Source organism: Prunus persica, chromosome G4 (assembly GCF_000346465.2).
Source record: "Prunus persica cultivar Lovell chromosome G4, Prunus_persica_NCBIv2, whole genome shotgun sequence".
Classification (NCBI taxonomy): domain Eukaryota; kingdom Viridiplantae; phylum Streptophyta; class Magnoliopsida; order Rosales; family Rosaceae; genus Prunus; species Prunus persica.
This window is the reverse complement of record NC_034012.1, coordinates 7,944,270-7,966,444: the sequence shown is the minus strand read 5'-3', so window position 1 is coordinate 7,966,444 and position 22,175 is coordinate 7,944,270. Positions and strand designations below refer to the sequence as shown.

Here is a 22,175-nt window from a genome sequence, read left to right as displayed (position 1 = left end):
TTGGTTTCTTTTACTCCAGCCACAAGTGTGTGGCTTAGGCCTCATCATTTGGGCCGTGGGCTCATGGACCGATGGGGGCCCGCTCGGTTCATCGGAAAAAAGCTTGGCCCGGCCCGCCTTGGACTGGGCTAGACTTGGGCTTGGGTGTCTGAAGTCAGGCCCAGCCCAGTTAAGCCCAAGAAAGTCCGGCTCGGCCCGCCCACAAAAGCCAGGCCCATTAGGCTCGCATACATATATAATTATGTATAAATAAGAGTTTAGGATTAGGATTATATCACTTAAATCACATATATAATTTGTTTCATTTCATTTACTTTTCTTTACTCATTCCAAGTTTATAAGTGGATGATTAGCACATTAATTTGTGTCAATTATTAATACAACAATTATATATATATATATATATAAATAAGATAAACAACATATCATATCACCAAATATAATCATATCACGAAACATAATCGCACCACCAAATATAATCATGCTCACATCACCAAACATTTGCATATTTATTCATACCATCCTTTAAAAAAAATATTTTTTTGATACTTATTATTTTTTAAAAATTATTTCTTAAAATGTATTACGGTCTAATTATGTAATAACCTCAAAAATAATACTTGGTTTTATTATTTTTGTGGAAAATCTTATTAAGTGGTATGACTTTATTGGGTGTTTTATGAATTCGGTTTGATGTGAAAATATTGGAATTAAGTGAGTTTAATCTCAAATTTGGACTAAAATGCCCTTATGATTAAGTTTATGGTTTTTTTCGAATGAAGTAGGCCCGTTTCGGCCCGGCCTGGCCTGATGGGCTTTCTCAAGCCCGGTCTATGGGTCGGGCTTGGGCTTTGAATTTTCTAAAAAAAACCAGCCCGATATTTTCTCTTTCCTCTTTAAAGTCCGGCCCAGCTCAAGCCCATTAAATTTGGGTCGAGCTAGCCCGGCCCGGCCCATTGACGAGCCCTAGTGTGGCCTATACTAGAAACTTCTATATTTTACAATATTATTTTTGTGGCTGTTGTTTAGCCATCATGCTCCACCTCCTTATTCTTTTCTCCAATACTCTAGGTTCTTCACCAATAATGATTCTTCTAGAACCTTTTGGATTTTTTTGTCGCAAATGGGCATTAGTATTTTCAACATTCTTCAATGTAGAATGCTGGCCTTTTCAAAGGCAGTTCTTCAATGTAGAATGCTGCCCTCTCAAGAGATTAAAAGAAAACTGCTAGTATATGGATTTTCGGTAGTGATTAGCCATAATAGCCAAGCAATTGCTAGGGACTGCTACCTATATAGCACAGCCGCCTAATTGCCCCTGAACTTAACTCAACCGTCCAGTTGTCTTAATTGTATCCCAGTACAATTGGATAATAAACTACAAAATTCAACAAAAGTAGGTAGGTAGGCAGGCCATGTCGCGGTCTAATATTCATGACATTATTTTCCACACTTAACAGAATCTACTATCAAGATATGGCCACAGAGCATCAAGTTTGAAATCTTTGAGAGGCAGCCAGTAGTGGGGCTTTTGCCTACAAAGTAGTTCTAGTTATATTCAATTCAATGTAGAACCCGATTATAAGGTAGACCAGCCCCCTTGTTCCAATTCACAGTTTGTGCTTCCATCACTTGAAATCAAGGTTGAGTAAAATGGCCACAGAAATCAAGGTTGAAATCATCCAGAGGCAAACAGTTAAACCATCCTCCCCAACTCCTCATCACCTTAGAAATTATAAGCTCTCTATTTTGGATCAGATGGCCCTTCAAACCTATATCCCAATCCTTTTCTTCTATCCCAATGCTGCTGACACTACTAGCAACAATGTCATGGCCACCAATGAAAGATGTCGGCATCTAATGCAATCCTTAGCTAAAACTCTCACTCACTTCTATCCTTTGGCAGGAAGAATCAAAGGTGACACCGTGATTGAATGTAACGATGATGGAGCTGAGTTTGTGGAATCCCGAGTCAAGTGTTCCTTATCGGAGATTTTTGAACACCCAGATGCCGAGATGTTAAGACGATTCCTACCAGTTGAACCCGAGTCTAGAGAAGCGGGCACCGGCACGTTGCTTCTTGTTCAAGTCAACTTGTTTGAGTGTGGTGGAATGGCAATTGGGTTTAGCATTTCTCATAAGTTCGGTGATGCCACAACATTAAGCACATTCATCAATTGTTGGACTGCAGCTGCCCATGATCAGTCAAATATGTTAATGCTTCCCAAATTTGGTGCTGCATCTCTGTTTTCTCCACTAAATTTCTCTAACTCAGAGCCACTGCCATCCGTGGAAGTCAGTAAGGAAAAGTTCATAACAAGGAGGTTTGTGTTCGAGGCCTCAAAGATTGCTGCTCTCCAATCTAAGGTAACCAGCACAGTTGTGCCCAAACCAACAAGAGTAGAAGCAGCTTCAGCACTCATTTGGAAATGCAAAATTGAAGCATCATCCCGATCATCATCAAACACGTTGGGGACTAACCTAATAAGGCCATCAGTCTTCTCTCACTCTGTGAACGTGCGTAAAATGGCAGTGCCACCCTTGCCAGAAAACTTGGTTGGGAATCTAGTAGATTTTTCGACAACCAACTATTCTCACTCTGGAGAGAATTCCACTGTGATAGATTTGAAAGGCTTGGTGGCAAAAATCAGGGGAGGACTTGAAGAAAAAAAAGAACGTTATGCTGCAGTAGTAGTAATTGATTCTAACGAAGCATGGCAAAACATGAAATGGTACATAAACCTGATGAAAAATGATAACATAGACAAGTTTATCTGCTCAAGTTGGTGTAGGTTTCCATTTTATGAAGCCGATTTCGGGTGGGGAAAGCCATCATGGGTGAGCTACGTTGCTGTTGCAATTAACAATGTAACTGTTTTGATGGACAAAAGAGATGACAATGGAATAGAAGCATGGGTGACTCTGAGCCAAGAGAACATGGCCTTATTTGAAAGCAACAAGGAGCTGCTTGAATATGCTTCTCTGAACCCTAGGGTCACCAACTGAGTACTGCTAATAAGAGAGCTAGCCATTAGTACCGTCCTCCTCTGCCATGGTTGTGATATCAATAAAATGGTAGGCTAGCTTTTGATAGCTTGCTTATTTTCTAGCTCAATAAAACAGTGGAATTGTTGGAAACTTGGAGTCAAGTGAATGTTCGATCTAAGAGTTGAACAAGTTTGAATGATTGATTATCTATTAGCATTAATGGAATCAATTGTGAGATCTATGGTTGTACTCTACACTCTAGTGTAGCCAGTTCAGTTGTTCCCTACTCGTGTGGAAGCGGTTTTTATCAATTCAAAAGTCATTAACCCTTTTTTAAGAAAATAAAATAAAATAATCGAGGGTTTACCCAACCCAACTCTAACCCCACTCATCTCTCACACCATTATACCATTGTTTGTGCAAATAATCTCACGAGAGAATATACCGGGCGCCCGGAGCGGTGTGTGGTGGCCAGAGCCGTGTGGAGAAAATATGGAAAGTGGAGAGGGAGAGAGAGCTTCAGGTATTTTTCTCGGGTATTAGGAGTATGTTTAGATGTACCTTGAATGATGAATGAGGTCATCTATTTATAGGAGCCTCGGGGCTAGGGTTTTGTAGAGAATATGCTGAGTTTATTCTCTACTCAAATTCGTAGGGATCGAGTCGGACTTAGATAATATCTGAATTAAATGATATTATCTCCTTTTATGAAGATAATATCTGAATTAATGATATTATCTCCTTTTATGAAGATAATATCTGAATTAATGATATTATCTTCTCTTTATTAGGATAATATCCGAATTAATGATATTATCTTATTAAATAAAGATAATATCATATTAATTAAGATATTTATCCCAATTAATTAATTAGCCAGATAAACTGGTTCAATTAATTAATTTAAGAGATAATCTTCTTTTCCACGTGGCGTGCTGTGATTGGAGACGAAAATATTTGCTCCCACAACCATGTCAGGAGGAGCTCCTCCTAAACGAGTCACAGTTTCATGTCCCTTTGGTGCGATTTGTGGTTTGGGTTTCAGAGAAAACCAGAGTGTTGTTTCTTGAATAAAAAAATAAACGAATGAATTATACCAAAAGGATATGAAACTGTGAATCGTTTTCAGCAGTAGAACATTCAGCGGGAATATTTTCAGCCGTGGTGGTGTGGGTTGGTGGTGCTCTGAAAAGGATAAGGGGATGTGACATTTGACACATCATTTTAGATTCAAATTTGGTGTACAAATACTCAAAAGTAATTAGCGTTTAAACTGTATGTTTGTTCTTCACTCAAGGATAAATATATATATATATATATATATATTACATACAGAGTGGGTACAAATAGGAAATATATACAAAATCTCCTAATTCTACTCAAATTAGATAATTACAATATAATACAAATTCTATTCCTAATAGTAACGTTGACTTTGACTCACGCCAACACTCTCCCTCAAGTTGGTGCTTAGATACTGGTAATACCCAACTTGTCAAGTGAGTCTTCAAATCGGCGCTTTGACACGGCATCGGTCAACATATCTGCAAGTCCGAAAAAGGCATAAAAGGTATAGAAATTAACTTATGCTCCAGCTTCTCCTTAATGAAATGCTGATCAACTTCTACATGCTTAGTTCAATCATGTTGCACTGAATTGTTAGCAATTTCAAATGCGAACTAACTATCACAGTGGAGCTTTGTAGCAACATCCAGTCTAAACCCAATTTCAACAAGTAACTACCTCAACCATAGTATTTCACAAACCCCTTGCGCAATCCCTCTATACTCAGACTCTGTAGAGGACCGAGACACAACATTTTGCTGCTTGCCATGTCGTGTAACTAGGTTACTGCCAACAAAGTTGAAGTACCTGATGTAGAACGTCTATCTGTAATATTCCCTACATAATCTGCATCAATGTAACCTTCTAGATCTAGGTGGCCATTTTTCTTAAATAATAAACCTCTCCCAGGAGCCGACTTTAAGTAACTCATACGCATCACAACAGCCATATAATCCTTATTAGGTGAATGCATAAATTGGCTAGCAACACTTACAACATAGGCAATATCAGGGTGTCAATGATAAATAGATCAATCTCCCAACCAACCTTTGATATCTTTCTTTGTTAGTTGGGACTTGATACACACAAACCCCAAGTTTATGATTCTTAACAATAGGTGTATTAGCTGATTTACAGTCAAGCATTCCAGTATCTGCTAGCAGGTTTATGACATACTTCCTTTGTGAAAGAAATATGCCATGTTTAGATCGAGTGACTTCCACTCCTAGAAAATATTTCAGATTGTCCAAATCTTTCATCTCAAACTTAGATGCTAAACGCTTTTACAGTTCCTCGATTTCTACAGTATCATACCTCAGTTATAATCATATCATCAACATAAATAATCCACAAAGTTACATTACCAGCACTATGTTTAATGAATAGAATATGATTAGTATTGGCCTTTTGGTAACCAAAATTCTTCATATCTGCAGTAAATCTGTCAAACCATGCCCTAGGAGACTGTTTTAACCCATACAAAGCCTTTTTTAAATTGCACACGTTCCTCGTATCACCAATAACACTATACCCTGGTGGAAGACTCATGTACACTTCTTCTTTTAGTTCGCCATGTAAGAATGCATTTTTTACATCAAATTGCCTCAAGGTCCAATCCATGCTTATTACTAAGGATAGCAAAACTCTGACAGTATTCATCTTAGCCACAAGTGCAAAAGTATCATCATAATCAACTCCATACATTTGAGTGAACCTTTTAGCTACTAATCTTGCCTTGTACCTTTCCACAGTACCATCTGCATTATATTTAACTGTAAACGCCCATTTGCATCCTACAGGTTTCGTTCCCTTTGGCAGATTAACAATGTCCCATGTATTATTTTTCTGTAGCGCCTTCATTTCAATATTCATGGCTTCAACCTACTTTGGATCATTAAATACCTCCTCACCACAAGTTGAAATTTTAAAACTATCCATTCTAGTCACAAATGCTTTGCACTCTGGAAATAACTTATGATCAGACACATAATGGGCAATATCATGTCTTGCTTTGCCTTCTGGTGAGTAACAATAACGTAGAACCCCACAGAAATCTAGGCGATAGAACATAAGAATTATCGGCAGTATGAATAGAATTACTTACCTCAGGAATATCCGGAGGAGCTTGATCGGGTACTATTACAGAAGCTTTATGGGGGGCAATCGGTTCAGTGACATCAATTAAAATAGTAGGTTCAGCTGGTGTAGCAAGTTCAGTCGGTTCGGCCGGTTCTCCCCCTTGTATCAAACCATCCAATACCACCCCCCCTGTAAATCTAGTGAGTTATGTCCTTCACTGCTAGTCACCCCTTGAAGGACATGCTCAGGGTGTATCAGAGAAGAACATCGCATCCTCAGTAAAGGTAACATCCATAGAAATATATAGACATCAAGTAGCAAGATGATAGTACCGGTAGCCTTTCTAATGAAGAGAGAAACCCAGAAAGACACAGCGGAGAGCACAAGGGTCCAGCTTACTTCTCTGATTCTGATGGAAGTGAACATAGACGACACAACTAAACACCTTTGGAGACAGAGTCAGTATAAAAGAGACAGATATATGATGGGTCAATACCTGCATAGGAGTTCAGAAATCCAGAACTCGTGAAGATAGATGATTCAAGAGATAATCGGCATAGGTAACAACATCCATCCAGAACCGCTTTGGAACTAACACAGCAGAGCACTAGCAGTAGCAATGATCTGCCTATTTTTACGTCCAGCAACCCCATTCTATTGTGGTGTTTGAGAGGAAGTAGTCTCATGGAGAACACCCTTAGTGTGAAAAAAAATGGGATAACACCGAATTAACAAAGTTTCCACCATTATCAAATCAAAAAACCTTGATAGGGAGCATAAATTGAGTCTGAATCATCTGATAGAAACGCTAAAAGATGTCGACCACATCACTTTTATTTTTCATCCCATATAACTACATCATATGAGTTGAATCATCCACATATAACACGAACCAGCGAATCCCAACGATGTAGAAACAAGGGAAGGTCCCCAAACATCATAATGAACTAAATCAAATGACATAAGCCGTTTATTACAACTCGAAGGGTAGGATACCCAATGACTCTTAGCTAAAATACAAGTCTGACATTGGAAAGCAAACTCGTTGACACCACTAACTCCGTTAGCAGTACTCAGTAGGTGGCCCTAGGATTGAGAGAAGCAATATGCAAGCCACGCCTCATTTCTTTCAAATAAGGCCATGTTTTCTTGGCTCAGATTCACCCATGCTTCTATTCCATTGCCATCTCTTTTGTCATCAAAACAATTACATTGTTAGCTTCAACAGGAATGAAGCTCACCCATGATGGCTTCCCCCATCCGAAATCGGCTTCATAAAATGGAAATCGACACCAACTTGAGCAAACATACTTGTCTATGTCATCCATTTTCACCATGTTTGTCACACCCCGGGATCGGCTCCGTCGTAGCACGATATTGTCCACTTTGGGCCCCCCTCTCTGCCCGCACGGTTTTGTTTCTGGGAGCTCACGAGCAACTTCCCAGGGGTCACCCATCCTGGGATTGCTCTAGCCCCCAACTCGCTTAACTTCAGAGTTCCTACGACTCCGAAGCCAGTGAGCTCCCAAAAGGCCTCGTGCTAGATGGATGCGGGTGTGCACATATAAGGCACATCACCCTCTCTCCGTTGGTTGATGTGGGATCTTACAATCCACCCCCTTAAGGGCCCGACGTCCTCGTCGGCACACTCGCACCACACGGCAGAGTGGCTCTGATACCAAATTGTCACATCCCGGGATCAACTCCGCCGTAGCACGATATTGTCCGCTTTGGGCCCCCCTCTCTGGCCCTCACGGTTTTGTTTCTGGGAGCTCACGAGCAACTTCCCAGTGGGTCACCCATCCTGGGATTGCTCTAGCTCCCAACTCGCTTAACTTCGGAGTTCCTACGACTCCGAAGCTAGTGAGCTCCCAAAAGGCCTCGTGCTAGATGAATGCGGGTGTGCACATATAAGGCACATCACCCTCTCTCCGTTGGTTGATGTGGGATCTTACAATGTTCATGTACTCGTTCATTTTTTTCCATTGTTTGTTAGAATCGAATACTACATCTGTAGCACAACGCTCTTTTATTTCTTCAAGCTCTCCCTTGATTTTTGTAACCAAGTCTTTCAAATCTATCACACTAGTACTGAAAAATCCACTAGATTCCCAACCAAATTTTTTAGCAAGGCGGCAATGCATTTTTACGCAGGTTCATGGGGTGAGAGAAAATGGATGGCCTTATTAGACTGTCCCCAACATGTTTGATGATGATCTGGATGATGCTTCAATTTAGCATTTCCAAATGAGTGCTGAAACTGCTTATACTTTTGTTCGTTTGGGCACAACTGAGCTGGCTACTTTTGACTGGAGAGCAGCAATTTTTGAGGCATCAAACACAAACCTCCTTGTCATGCATTTTTCTTTAACGTCTTCCTCTCGGGTTGGAATGGCAGTGGCGCCTCTGAGTTAGACAAATTTTGTAACATCTTACATCGACCAACAGAGAGGGGGTAATGTGTCTTATATATACATGCTCACCTCTATCTAGCACGAGGCCTTTTGGGAGCTAACTGGCTTCGGAGTCATGGGAACTCCAAAGTTAAACGAGTTTGGGCTAGAGCAATCCTAGGATGGTTGACCCACTGAGAAGTTGCTCGTGAATTCCCAGAAACAAAACCGTAAGGGCAGGTGGCCCAAAGCTGACAGTATCGTGCTACGGCAGAGCCGATCCGGAATGTGACATAATGGTATCAGAGCCACTATGCCATGTGGTGCAAATGTGCCGACGAGGATGTCTGGTCCCTAAAGGGGGGTGGATTCTAACATCCCACATCGACCAACGGAGAGGGAGTGATATGCCTTATATGTACATGCCCACCTCCATCTGGCACAAGGCCTTTTGGGAGCTCACTGGCTTCGGAGTCATGGGAACTCCGTAGTTAAGCGAGTTTGGGCTAGAGCAATCTCAGGATGGATGACCCACTGGAAGTTGCTCGTGAGTTCCCGGAAACAAAACCGTGAGGGCAGGTGGCCCAAAGCAAACAATATCGTGCTACGGCCGAACTGATTTGGGATGTGACAAATTTAGTGGTGAAAGTAGAGACGCCGCTCCAAATTTGGGAAACATTAACTTATTTGACTCATCATGGGCTGTTGCACTCCAACAATTGATGAATGTGCTAAGTGTTGAGGTATCAGCAAACTTATGAGAAATACTAAACCCAATTTGCATTCCACCACACTCAAACAAGTTGATTTGAACACAAAGCAATGTGCCTGTGGAAGATTCTCTGGACTCGGGTTCAATAGCAAGGAATCGTCTTAAAACCTCGGCATCTGGGTGCTCCAAAATCTCCAATAAGGTGACTCGGGCTCTCACAAATTCAGCTCCATCATGTTGGAAATTTAATATTACAATATAAACTATTATAATAGTCCATCTCTCCAACGACTTAATCTCCCTAATTCTAAGATTTCCAATCCTTCATTCTTCTCAAACTATTGATTGTAAATTCGAAGCGATCAAAACAAGAAGTTCTTCTCGGTGTTCAAGATCGACATATTGGAACCAACGATTTGAACATCACCATCAATCTCACATTTTTAATATCATTATTTTGTTTTTTTTTTTTCTGAATGATTCATAGTTTCATGTCCTTTTGGTATGATTCATGTCATTGTGGTATGGGTTTCAGAGAAAACCAGAGGGTGTTGTTTCTTGATGAGTCAAAAAATAAAGGCATGAATCATGCCAAAAGCACATGAAACTACGACTCGTTCTCAATAGTGGAGCATTCAGCGGGAATATTTTCAGCCATGGTGGTGCGGCATGGCGGTGGTCGGGTGGTGTTATACGATAGTGGTGGTGTGAGATCAGTGGACACATCATTTTTAGATTTAAATTTGGTGTCCATCGCATTACTGTTTACCATTCATATTAGTTACTAACAAGTGCTCAAACCGCATCCACGCTTGTAGGAATTGGGAACACCTAAAATGGGGCTACATTAGATTGTAGAGTAGAAATTTGAACTTTGGTACAATCATAGATCTCACAATACATTCCATTAATGCTAAACATAACTAATCATTCAAACTCGGTCAACTCTGACATTTACTTTATTCGACGTTTCCAACAGTACAACTGTTTTATTGAGCTAGAAAATAAGCTAGCCTACCATTTTATTGATAAAACAAATTGAAGTCCAGGGCAGAGAACAGCACTAATGGCTAGCTCTGTTATCAGTACTCAGTAGGTGACCTTAGGATTCAGAGAAGCATATGCAAGCAGCTCCTCGTTGCTTTCAAATGAGGCCATCTTTTTTTGGCTCAGATTCACCCAAGCTTCTATTCCATTGCCATCTCTTTTGTCCATCAAATTAGTTATATTGTCAACTGGAACAGGAACGAAACTCACCCATGATATCTTTCCCCATCCAAAATCGGCCTCATAAAATGGAAATCGACACCAACTTGTGCACACATACTTGTCTATGTCATAATTTTTCAGCAGGTTTATGTACTCTTTCTTTTATTTTTATTGCTTTGCGAAGCATTCAAATCCCCCTGCCTCTCCCGTTTATAAAAAATGAATGTAATTAAAATTGACAATAAGTAAGATTAAAAATTAATAGCGTTAAGACATATCAATCATACATATATCATGCGATTATTTTATATATGAGTCATGACAAAATATTATTCTATCCTTAAATACATGTAAAAGCCCTTATCAAGGGCAGAAAGTAATTGCATAATTAGGGCCACCAAAGCATGTGAAAGTGCTAGATTTGTCATCATAAGCATAACTATAAGCCTGAGGACACTGGTTCTTGAAGATCTTTGAATAGTTAGTAGGAGGGCATGTATCTGGGGAGCCATAAGCACCAGTGCAACAATATTGGGGCTGATTTAAAGCCATGCATGCACTTTTGCAGCCAATCACACTCCCATCTGATCCTTTCACTGACAACTTAGGAGGACAAACAGTATTGACATTGCTTGCACAACTTGTGGAGTTGCAGTCCCCATATCCCCCTTGGGGGGCTAGCATAATGGGCAAGTTGAAGCCATCAACAAGGCTTACATCATAGAAATCTTGTCCTCCATTGGTTGCTAAGGTCAATTCCACCAGTAATGCTGGTGGAATTGCACCAGCACCGTTGCACGCAGTCTTGCCAGAGCCACAATCGCCCGTGGTGCAACTAAACTTTCCTGAGGAGTCTGTGGAGCACTGGGTGCGGCCCCAAAAGCGGCCGGACCATGGAGCTTGGACATTTAAAGATGTCGAAGCACCAGATGCTAACTCGAATCCGGTGGAAGATAATTGTGAGCCACCGCCTCCAGTTAGGGTTCCTGGCCAAACTATGTAAGGACATTTGTTTGTGAATGTGAATGTAGCCGAGTGAGCCCCTATACGCCATGGCACACAAATAAGATCAATAACAATGCTAGACTTTCTGAATTTATTCGCCAAATGTGTTCAGGAAATAAATAAGGTCGAGAGTAAGTCACATCATTTGGGAGTAAGACTTTATCGTATTAGTGAATGAAAATGACATTATATACATAAATAACTTGCCTGAGAGGAAGACCAGTAAAATGCCGATAAACGCTTGAAATCTCATCATGTTGAGTGCTCTGTTTGCTTTTCTGTCTGATAAATTAATGAAGTGATGAGGGATTCAATTCAAGGCATACATGGTTGGTATAAATAAGCGAAAAAATGGGGTACCCAAAATATTCCACAACAATGAAAAAGAAAAGGGGAATTTAAGTATACAATTAAGCATATAAGAGGGAGAGCTGACAATGGGTCAAATCGGGGGTGAGTATGCCATTCTCATCCCCGTTCCCGTTAAGTTTTTTCCCCCATCCCCGCCTTCATAGCCTCAATATCCATATTGGAGATTCCCCATCCCCACCTTCGTTGGGGTATGAGTTCCCCGACCTGCCCCATTACGAAAGAAAAAACCAATATAAAACTACTTTGTTGAAAGAAAAAAATAAGACTAGGGTAAGATAATAAATATATATAATATAGACGTATAAGACAATATAAGAATGTTTACATATTGACTGGAAGTTAACTAAATATATATTTCGTATGGCTTAAGATTCGTATAAATGACATAAATATATAATATAATAATACGAAATGTAAAACTTAGTCGGCACAATCACTTTAATAACATATAACTACTATGAGGTGTAATACTTAATCTCCATTAGATTAATAAAATGGTTAAGATTCTTTTAAATGCGTATAAATGCGTGAATGCTAAATGTAGAGGCTAGGGATCCTATATATATATATATATAGGAAGCTTTAGTTGAGGGATCCCTCAAATATGCTTATTTGAGGGATCCCTCAAATATATTTGAGGGACACCCTTGTAGGGCCCACTCCGTATTGTATTTCACTAATCCAAATGTCCATTTTGTAGATACTAATTCAAAGTTCATCTCTACAAAAAACCACTTGAATCCGATATCATTTGACCACTCCATTGAATTATTGAAATTTTAGTACTTTCTTCAAGCATCATGTTCATTGATTTTGTAGGACACAATTGGATATCGAAACGGTCTCCAATTTGTCTAATTTTTTGCAAGAATGATCTATGAATGTAGACTTAAAAAAGCTGGTTTGTATCGTTCAAAAAATATTTGTAGGGGACCCTAAAGTCCCTCAATAGAAAAGGACTGTATATATATATATCGGGTCGGGGATTCAAATACCATACCACCCCTCTCCGAACACCATACCCAAAAAATTCTCCGTACCCGTCCTCATACCCATATTTTATCCTTCATACCTAACCCATTAGAGTCGCATCCCCACGAAAACCATTACCCGCGGGAAAAATTGCCATCGCTAGAGCTAGTCCAAATACATATCAGCACATGAATGTTTGATTCTCTCACCCTCTATAACAAGGATAGAGGCATTACAGGCTATAGAGTGGTGAATCAAAACGCATATTTTTTTTCCTTTAAACAGATTCTCTCACCCTATAAACAAGTGCCGTGCGTATTGAAGAAACTAGCTATAGCGCTTGAAATAGTTGTACTTTTCACATGATCCATCGGAAAACTCTAACTTCTTTCCTTTTCATTTTCCTTGTACAACCCTTAGGCCATATATCCATGCCTCACCTATCCATCCAATTCCAAAGAAAGAAGGAAAAAATTTATTCCCATCGAGTTACAAGACTTTAGTTTCCATTGTAAGAGTTTGCTATATGCAAAATATTTCTAAACCAATTGAGGACTTAAACCACATCTTAACTCAGGTACCGGTGCAGGAACAGGAACTTCCTCCTGCCCGAGCTGGGGATCTTGTCCCCTCTGTCGGGACGACTGTCTAGTCCCTCTACGGACACCACCACGTTTAGGGCCCATCTTTACTGTCACAAAAACAGATGTTCAGGAAAACAAGGATGCACATAGTGCGAAGTCTACAGGAAATTAAACCTAATGCTCTGATACCAAGTTGACAGGACCCGATCCAAATTCCACTTTGGAATCCGAGCCAGACCCTGTGCGTGTCCGACACCTGGCGAATGTCGGGCACAAATGATCTATTTGCCCTTCTATACAAACATGCTAAAAATAATAAGGTTGACTTCTACCGAAAAACCGGCAGAGTTTCCCTTGTATCTGGCTCAATACCAAAATCTTACACCTGTCAAAACAAGTATATATGTACAACCAACTGCCAGCATACATATATATATTCCAACAGTTCAAATCTCAGTCTAGGGCAAAACATCAGAGCGACTACTAAAAATTTACAAAAGAGTGAATCTTTGTACAAAATACAAATCCTACATCAAAGAAAGGCGCGGAAGATGGGAAGTGGCCCGGTGGTGGATTCCTGTGCACGTCTACTGCTTGGGGGCGCAAAACAACAAGAAGGGTGAGTGGACCCAAAAACAAAGTTTAGAAAATACTATATGAACATACTAACCCCACTGTAAAAACAGTTATACAAACTAGCTTATTTTCTTTATTTCTAAAATCAATGCATGTATATAACTATACATTTGAAAACACTTTAAAACTATCACCGAGGTGTACCCTATTTCCGTCAATTCCTTATATCCGTCAATTCCTTGCATCACCATGGGTGGCGCATACTCGCAGGTCTCAGTGACAAGAGGTCAGTCTGAGCCGCAACTCGCAGGATTCAGGGAACCGTAGTCCGTCTTTATCCGCATTACTCGCTCCACACGAGTTCGAGTACCAAGGAACTCGTGGGGCAACTGTCAAGCATGCTGACTAAACCGAAGGCAACAAATATAATCTGAAGGCAACATGTAATAACTGGGTACAAGGTGGTTTAAGAAAATATAAAGTTTCTGAAGAAAATCTTATGAATAATTAACTTTCTGTAACCTTTAAAATTCTGCTGCCATTTATCTGATAATTAACGAGAATATCTTTTCCTATATTCTTAAAAGGAAACTTCACTCGGCAGCATGTAACATAAAATATTTAACAGCATAAAACAGCTTATAACTGAAACTGAACTACTTAACTGAAACTGAACTGATTAAATTTATTTATAAAAACAAAGAGTCCACTCACGGATAGTCCGAGTTCGCTGGACCTCTTGAAGGTCCCTCCTGCGGGTCAACTGGTGCCCGGGTGCCTGATTCAATGACCATAATATTCTATTAATACAATATAGTATTAAATTAAAAACCCTACCCCCGGCTCCTAAAAGTACGTGCGTCAATTTGAAGTGATCCCTATGCCCATAACAGCTCTCCTTCCACGTGGGATAGTTTAGCGATATCTTGGGACTCAAAAAGCGCTAAAGTCCAAAAAGTCAATCCGGAACCCCACGGGTATAATATGATCCGGATGCCGCTAAAAGGTCCAATATATTTAGGACACATGTCCCGAGGGTATTGGTGTCAATCGGACGGTCGGATTGATCACAATCCTGTAATCGCATAATTTCTAAACCTTAGCCCTAGGGTTCGCGATTTCGGAGTATCCGGGACTCCGATTCGCAATCCGTCGAATCCTACACAATCCTGAAATCATGTAGACCGACATATCCAAAATTCAGTGTGATCCACCGATTTGACGACACTGCACCCAAGGATCGCGCGATATGAAAAATCCGTTCGGGGCTCAAACGAACTCCGAATCGAGATCCGCGAAATCCTACGTGCTCGTGACGACACGAGGGTCACAAAACTGTACAACATGACTTCACCACCCTCGCCCATGCGCCCCAGCACGCGCGGGCAGATTCGGGTGTCTTAAGCGATTTCGGGTGGCCGAAAAATCTCGGAACCAGGACTCCAAACTCCTATCCTAGGTAAAACACCCCATTTGGAGTCACTTTTGTTCTTGGACCTACCCGAAAAAGTGACTGGAAGTGGCCGAAAACAGAGGCCGAAAATCGGCTGAAACTTCAATTTACAAACTGGGCAATCTACGGCTAAAATTGATAAAAACCTATCCAACCATCAGCTAGAGCACGAAAAATAGATGAGAATCCATACCTTACTCGAAAGATTTGGTTGAGAATTGAGGGAGAACGAAGGGTTGGAAGTTTAGCCCAAAAACTGGCGGTTTTCTCCTTTTTCCGGCCAACTCCGGTCAGCTCGTGGGCGGAGAACGATCAGGTCTTGACGGCGAGGGCGTGGCGGAGCTATTGGTACCAACGCCGGAGATTGGCGTGCCCTGTGGTGGCCGCTGTCTCAATTGGAAGGGAGGAGGGTGGCTGGCGCGACGGGAGGGAGGAGAGAGAGAGAGGAGAGAGAACTGAAGAGAGAGAAACAGGTTTTATAAAATCTGATTTTCTAATTACCATTTTGCCCCTCGTGATATTTTAATCGTATTTTCTTCGTTACAACTCCGATTCGAGCTTACTTCGTGTCTATGAACTCGTGTCGTCGTGCTCTACGCAACGGTGTATGTGGAATTGTCAAATTCCTTTTCGGTCAAAAAGTTAACATTGAGTTCATAAGTGAGTCAAAGGGCAAAATTATCTTTCCGCATAATAAATTACTAATTACATGTGAATTTTAGGTTTGGGTCTTTACAACCTACCCCCCTTATACAAATTTCGTCCTCGAAATTTACGCACCTGTCACTCGAAGAGGTGAAGGTACTGCTCCCGCATTTGGTCTTCGGGTTCCCATGTAGCCTCTTCTACAGTATGACTCCTCCATAAGACTTTCACAAGTGGAATCTCTCTCGATCGCAACACTTGCGTCTTCCAATCCAAAATCTGAACTGGTTGCTCCACATAAGTGAAATCAGCCTCCAATTCTACTGGTTGCTCCTCTAATACATGGGAAGGGTCGGAAATATACTTTCGGAGCATAGAGACGTGGAAAACATCATGCAATCGAGCTAGATCTGAAGGCAAAGTAAGTCTGTAAGCTACTGGACCCACACACTCTATAATCTCATAGGGTCCAATATAGCGAGGACTTAGTTTCCCCCGCTTCCCAAATCTTACTACACCTTTCCAAGGTGATAGTTTCAAAAATACCCAGTCTCCAACTTCAAACTGAAGATCTTTTCTTCGATTGTCCGCATAGCTCTTTTGTCGGTCCTGGGCTGTCTTGAGTCGTTCTCTAATGATTTGCACTTGCTTCTTGGTCAATTCAACATCCTCCGATACGACCAATCTATGTTCACCCACTTCATCCCAATAGAATGGAGTTCTGCACTGTCTCCCATACAAAGCATCAAATGGAGACATTCCGATACTTACTTGATAACTGTTATTATATGCAAACTCCATCAGTGGTAACTTCTCATCCCAATCACCCCGAAACTGAAGTGCACAGGCTCTCAACATATGTTCTAGTGTCTGAATGGTCCTCTCAGACTGACCATCTGTCTGGGGGTGAAATGCAGTACTAAACTGCAATTGGGTTCCAAAAGCTTCATTTAACTTTGTCCAAAACCGGGATGTAAACCGCGGGTCTCGATCTGAAACAATGGATACTGGTACTCCATGAAGTCTCACGATCTCATCTATAAAAATCTTTGCCAGTTTGTTCAAACTATAATTTGCTCTCACCGGCAGAAAATGAGCGGACTTGGTGAGTCGATCCACGATGACCCATACTCCGTCATGCTTACTTTGTGTTTGGGGCAGCTTGAACACAAAATCCATCGTAATCCGCTCCCACTTCCACTCAGGAATTGGAAGTGGTTGCAATAGCCCTGATGGTTTCTGTCGCTCAGCTTTCACTTGCTGACAAATTAAGCATCTTCTGACATACTCTGCTATTTGTTTCTTCATAAAAGGCCACCAGTAGTGCTCTCGCAGAGTATGGTACATTTTTGTGCTTCCAGGGTGCATTGCAAACGCTGATTCATGGGCCTCCTCAAGAATCTCCCTTTTTAAAGCTTCATCGTTAGGGACATATAACCTGTTACCTACCATTAACGCTCCATCATTTCTTACAGAACAATCAGTTCTGTCGCCATTTGCAACCTCTACTCGCAGTGTGCAAATCAAAGGATCCTGAGATTGAGCTGCGAGTATTCGTTCTACTAGCACTGGTCTCACATGGAGAGTAGCTAACAGTGCTCCCTGATTATCCACATCTAGCCCAATTCTGAGCTTCCTCATTTCCACCATCAATGGTAAATATCTTCCTCGAAGATAAGCTATAGATCCTGAAGATTTTCTACTGAGTGCATCAGCAACAACATTAGCTCTTCCTGGGTGATGCTCGATGGTACAGTCATAATCTTTTATCAACTCCAACCATCTTCTTTGCCTCAAATTTAATTCCTTCTGGGTGAATAAATACTTCAAACTCTTGTGATCTGTAAAGATCTGGCATGTTTCCCCATAAAGATAATGCCGCCAAATCTTTAAGGCAAACACTACTGCAGCAAGTTCCAAATCATGAACAGGATAATTCAGCTCATGCTTCTTCAGTTGTCTAGAAGCATAAGCGATCACCCTACCATGCTGCATCAGCACACACCCAAGTCCTTGTTGAGACGCATCACTGTAGATCACGAAGTTCCCACTATCATCCGGAAGTGCTAAAACCGGAGCAGTGGTCAGCCTGGTCTTGAGTTCAATGAAACTTTCTTCACACTTATCTGACCACACAAACTTAACTCCTTTCCGTGTCAAATAGGTGAGAGGTGCCGCTATGGTGGAGAACCCTTCCACGAAGCGACGGTAATACCCGGCTAACCCCAGAAAACTTCGTATCTCGGTAACACTGGTTGGTCGTAGCCAATTGACTACTGCTTCAATCTTTTGAGGATCAACATAAATGCCCTCTGCAGAGATCACGTGTCCCAAAAAGCTCACTCTGTCTAACCAAAATTGACACTTGCTGAATTTGGCATACAGTTGTCTTCTTCTCAGAGTCCTCAACACAAGGTTTAAATGCTTCATATGTGCCTTCTGACTCTTTGAATACACCAGAATGTCATCTATGAACACAATCACAAAGCGATCCAAGTAACGTCGAAACACTCTGTTCATGAGGTCCATAAATGCAGCTGGCGCATTTGTTAATCCAAATGGCATCACCAGGAACTCATAGTGCCCGTACCTCGTTCGAAACGCAGTTTTAGGCATATCCTCTTCTCTAACCCGTAACTGATGATATCCAGACCTCAGGTCAATCTTAGAAAAGACCTTGGCACCCTTCAGCTGATCAAACAAGTCATCAATGCGAGGCAAGGGATATCTATTCCGCACTGTGATCTTGTTCAGCTGTCTGTAATCAACGCATAACCTCATGGTGCCATCCTTTTTCTTAACAAATAAAACTGGAGCACCCCATGGAGAAAAACTGGGGCGGATAAAACCCTTATCTACCAGCTCCTGTAACTGCGTCTTTAACTCCCTCAACTCTGCTGGTGCCATTCTGTATGGTGCTTGCGAAATAGGATTTGTTCCTGGAGCGAGTTCAATAACAAACTCAATCTCCCGATGAGGAGGTAATCCAGGAAGATCCTCAGGAAATACATCTGGAAAGTCCTGTATGACTGGAATATCCTCCAATCGCAGCCCATTATCTCTGGTATCAATGACATGTGCTATGTATCCTGAGCACCCTTTTCGCAGCAACCGTTTTGCCGTCATAGCTGAAATGAGGCAAGATGGAAGCACTCGGCGTTCGCCATAAAAAGTTACTTCAGGTTGTCCGAGACTATGGAATACAACTTCTTTCCGGAAGCAATCTACAGAGGCACGATGTCTGGCTAACCAATCCATCCCTAAGATGACATCCAAGTCAACCATGCCCAAGGGAATTAAATCTGCCTCCAAAAACACATTTCCCACCAGTGTCTGGCATTTTTGATCAAGAAGAAGGTGGCCAAAGGAACCCTACTGTGCTGTGGAACAGCCATGACTTCCATGATCCGCTCCATCTTTTCAATCCACTCCTCAGCTACTGCTGGGGTACCATCACCATCAAAGTCAGTGGCCCCTATCCTCTTCGCTTGATCAGCATATCCAAGGGAGGGATCTCTGGGCTGCCCAGTCCTGGCTAAAGCCTGCGTCAGCAACTCCAAGGTCTGCTGAAAGTGGGGATCTCCCTGCATAGGAGGCATAGCAGGTACGGCTCCTGACGAACCTCCAACAACAGATTGCTCTACCGGTTCAGGTACCGGTGCAGGAACAGGAACTTCCTCCTGCCCGAGCTGGGGATCTTGTCCCCTCTGTCGGGACGACTGTCTAGTCCCTCTACGGACACCACCACGTTTAGGGCCCATCTTTACTGTCACAAAAACAGATGTTCAGGAAAACAAGGATGCACATAGTGCGAAGTCTACAGGAAATTAAACCTAATGCTCTGATACCAAGTTGACAGGACCCGATCCAAATTCCACTTTGGAATCCGAGCCAGACCCTGTGCGTGTCCGACACCTGGCGAATGTCGGGCACAAATGATCTATTTGCCCTTCTATACAAACATGCTAAAAATAATAAGGTTGACTTCTACCGAAAAACCGGCAGAGTTTCCCTTGTATCTGGCTCAATACCAAAATCTTACACCTGTCAAAACAAGTATATATGTACAACCAACTGCCAGCATACATATATATATTCCAACAGTTCAAATCTCAGTCTAGGGCAAAACATCAGAGCGACTACTAAAAATTTACAAAAGAGTGAATCTTTGTACAAAATACAAATCCTACATCAAAGAAAGGCGCGGAAGATGGGAAGTGGCCCGGTGGTGGATTCCTGTGCACGTCTACTGCTTGGGGGCGCAAAACAACAAGAAGGGTGAGTGGACCCAAAAACAAAGTTTAGAAAATACTATATGAACATACTAACCCCACTGTAAAAACAGTTATACAAACTAGCTTATTTTCTTTATTTCTAAAATCAATGCATGTATATAACTATACATTTGAAAACACTTTAAAACTATCACCGAGGTGTACCCTATTTCCGTCAATTCCTTATATCCGTCAATTCCTTGCATCACCATGGGTGGCGCATACTCGCAGGTCTCAGTGACAAGAGGTCAGTCTGAGCCGCAACTCGCAGGATTCAGGGAACCGTAGTCCGTCTTTATCCGCATTACTCGCTCCACACGAGTTCGAGTACCAAGGAACTCGTGGGGCAACTGTCAAGCATGCTGACTAAACCGAAGGCAACAAATATAATCTGAAGGCAACATGTAATAACTGGGTACAAGGTGGTTTAAGAAAATATAAAGTTTCTGAAGAAAATCTTATGAATAATTAACTTTCTGTAACCTTTAAAATTCTGCTGCCATTTATCTGATAATTAACGAGAATATCTTTTCCTATATTCTTAAAAGGAAACTTCACTCGGCAGCATGTAACATAAAATATTTAACAGCATAAAACAGCTTATAACTGAAACTGAACTACTTAACTGAAACTGAACTGATTAAATTTATTTATAAAAACAAAGAGTCCACTCACGGATAGTCCGAGTTCGCTGGACCTCTTGAAGGTCCCTCCTGCGGGTCAACTGGTGCCCGGGTGCCTGATTCAATGACCATAATATTCTATTAATACAATATAGTATTAAATTAAAAACCCTACCCCCGGCTCCTAAAAGTACGTGCGTCAATTTGAAGTGATCCCTATGCCCATAACAGCTCTCCTTCCACGTGGGATAGTTTAGCGATATCTTGGGACTCAAAAAGCGCTAAAGTCCAAAAAGTCAATCCGGAACCCCACGGGTATAATATGATCCGGATGCCGCTAAAAGGTCCAATATATTTAGGACACATGTCCCGAGGGTATTGGTGTCAATCGGACGGTCGGATTGATCACAATCCTGTAATCGCATAATTTCTAAACCTTAGCCCTAGGGTTCGCGATTTCGGAGTATCCGGGACTCCGATTCGCAATCCGTCGAATCCTACACAATCCTGAAATCATGTAGACCGACATATCCAAAATTCAGTGTGATCCACCGATTTGACGACACTGCACCCAAGGATCGCGCGATATGAAAAATCCGTTCGGGGCTCAAACGAACTCCGAATCGAGATCCGCGAAATCCTACGTGCTCGTGACGACACGAGGGTCACAAAACTGTACAACATGACTTCACCACCCTCGCCCATGCGCCCCAGCACGCGCGGGCAGATTCGGGTGTCTTAAGCGATTTCGGGTGGCCGAAAAATCTCGGAACCAGGACTCCAAACTCCTATCCTAGGTAAAACACCCCATTTGGAGTCACTTTTGTTCTTGGACCTACCCGAAAAAGTGACTGGAAGTGGCCGAAAACAGAGGCCGAAAATCGGCTGAAACTTCAATTTACAAACTGGGCAATCTACGGCTAAAATTGATAAAAACCTATCCAACCATCAGCTAGAGCACGAAAAATAGATGAGAATCCATATCTTACTCGAAAGATTTGGTTGAGAATTGAGGGAGAACGAAGGGTTGGAAGTTTAGCCCAAAAACTGGCGGTTTTCTCCTTTTTCCGGCCAACTCCGGTCAGCTCGTGGGCGGAGAACGATCAGGTCTTGACGGCGAGGGCGTGGCGGAGCTATTGGTACCAACGCCGGAGATTGGCGTGCCCTGTGGTGGCCGCTGTCTCAATTGGAAGGGAGGAGGGTGGCTGGCGCGACGGGAGGGAGG

The 22,175-nt window shown here is 41.8% G+C and overlaps 2 protein-coding genes across 6 annotated transcripts; one reads left to right on the top strand and one right to left on the bottom strand.

Annotated features, from left to right (window-relative positions):
- LOC109948447 (BAHD acyltransferase At5g47980-like) lies at positions 1,629 to 3,253 on the top strand. Its single transcript, XM_020561425.1, has one exon. It carries the CDS (start codon positions 1,654 to 1,656, stop codon positions 3,004 to 3,006), a length of 1,353 nt encoding a protein of 450 aa, XP_020417014.1. The 5' UTR covers positions 1,629 to 1,653; the 3' UTR covers positions 3,007 to 3,253.
- LOC18779832 (thaumatin-like protein 1) lies at positions 10,717 to 15,886 on the bottom strand. Of its 5 annotated transcripts, XM_020561342.1 has the most exons (4): positions 14,670 to 14,689; positions 11,860 to 12,027; positions 11,659 to 11,733; positions 10,717 to 11,489 (listed from the first exon to the last, which is right to left on the bottom strand). In XM_020561342.1, exons 2-4 carry the CDS (start codon positions 11,867 to 11,869, stop codon positions 10,810 to 10,812), a joined length of 765 nt encoding a protein of 254 aa, XP_020416931.1. In that variant the 5' UTR covers positions 11,870 to 12,027; positions 14,670 to 14,689; the 3' UTR covers positions 10,717 to 10,809. The 5 variants fall into 5 exon arrangements, 4 of the variants coding, with proteins under 4 accessions (XP_020416931.1, XP_020416932.1, XP_020416933.1 ...); XM_020561343.1 differs by lacking the exons at positions 11,860 to 12,027; positions 14,670 to 14,689 and adding an exon at positions 15,602 to 15,886; XM_020561344.1 differs by lacking the exons at positions 11,860 to 12,027; positions 14,670 to 14,689 and adding an exon at positions 15,607 to 15,886.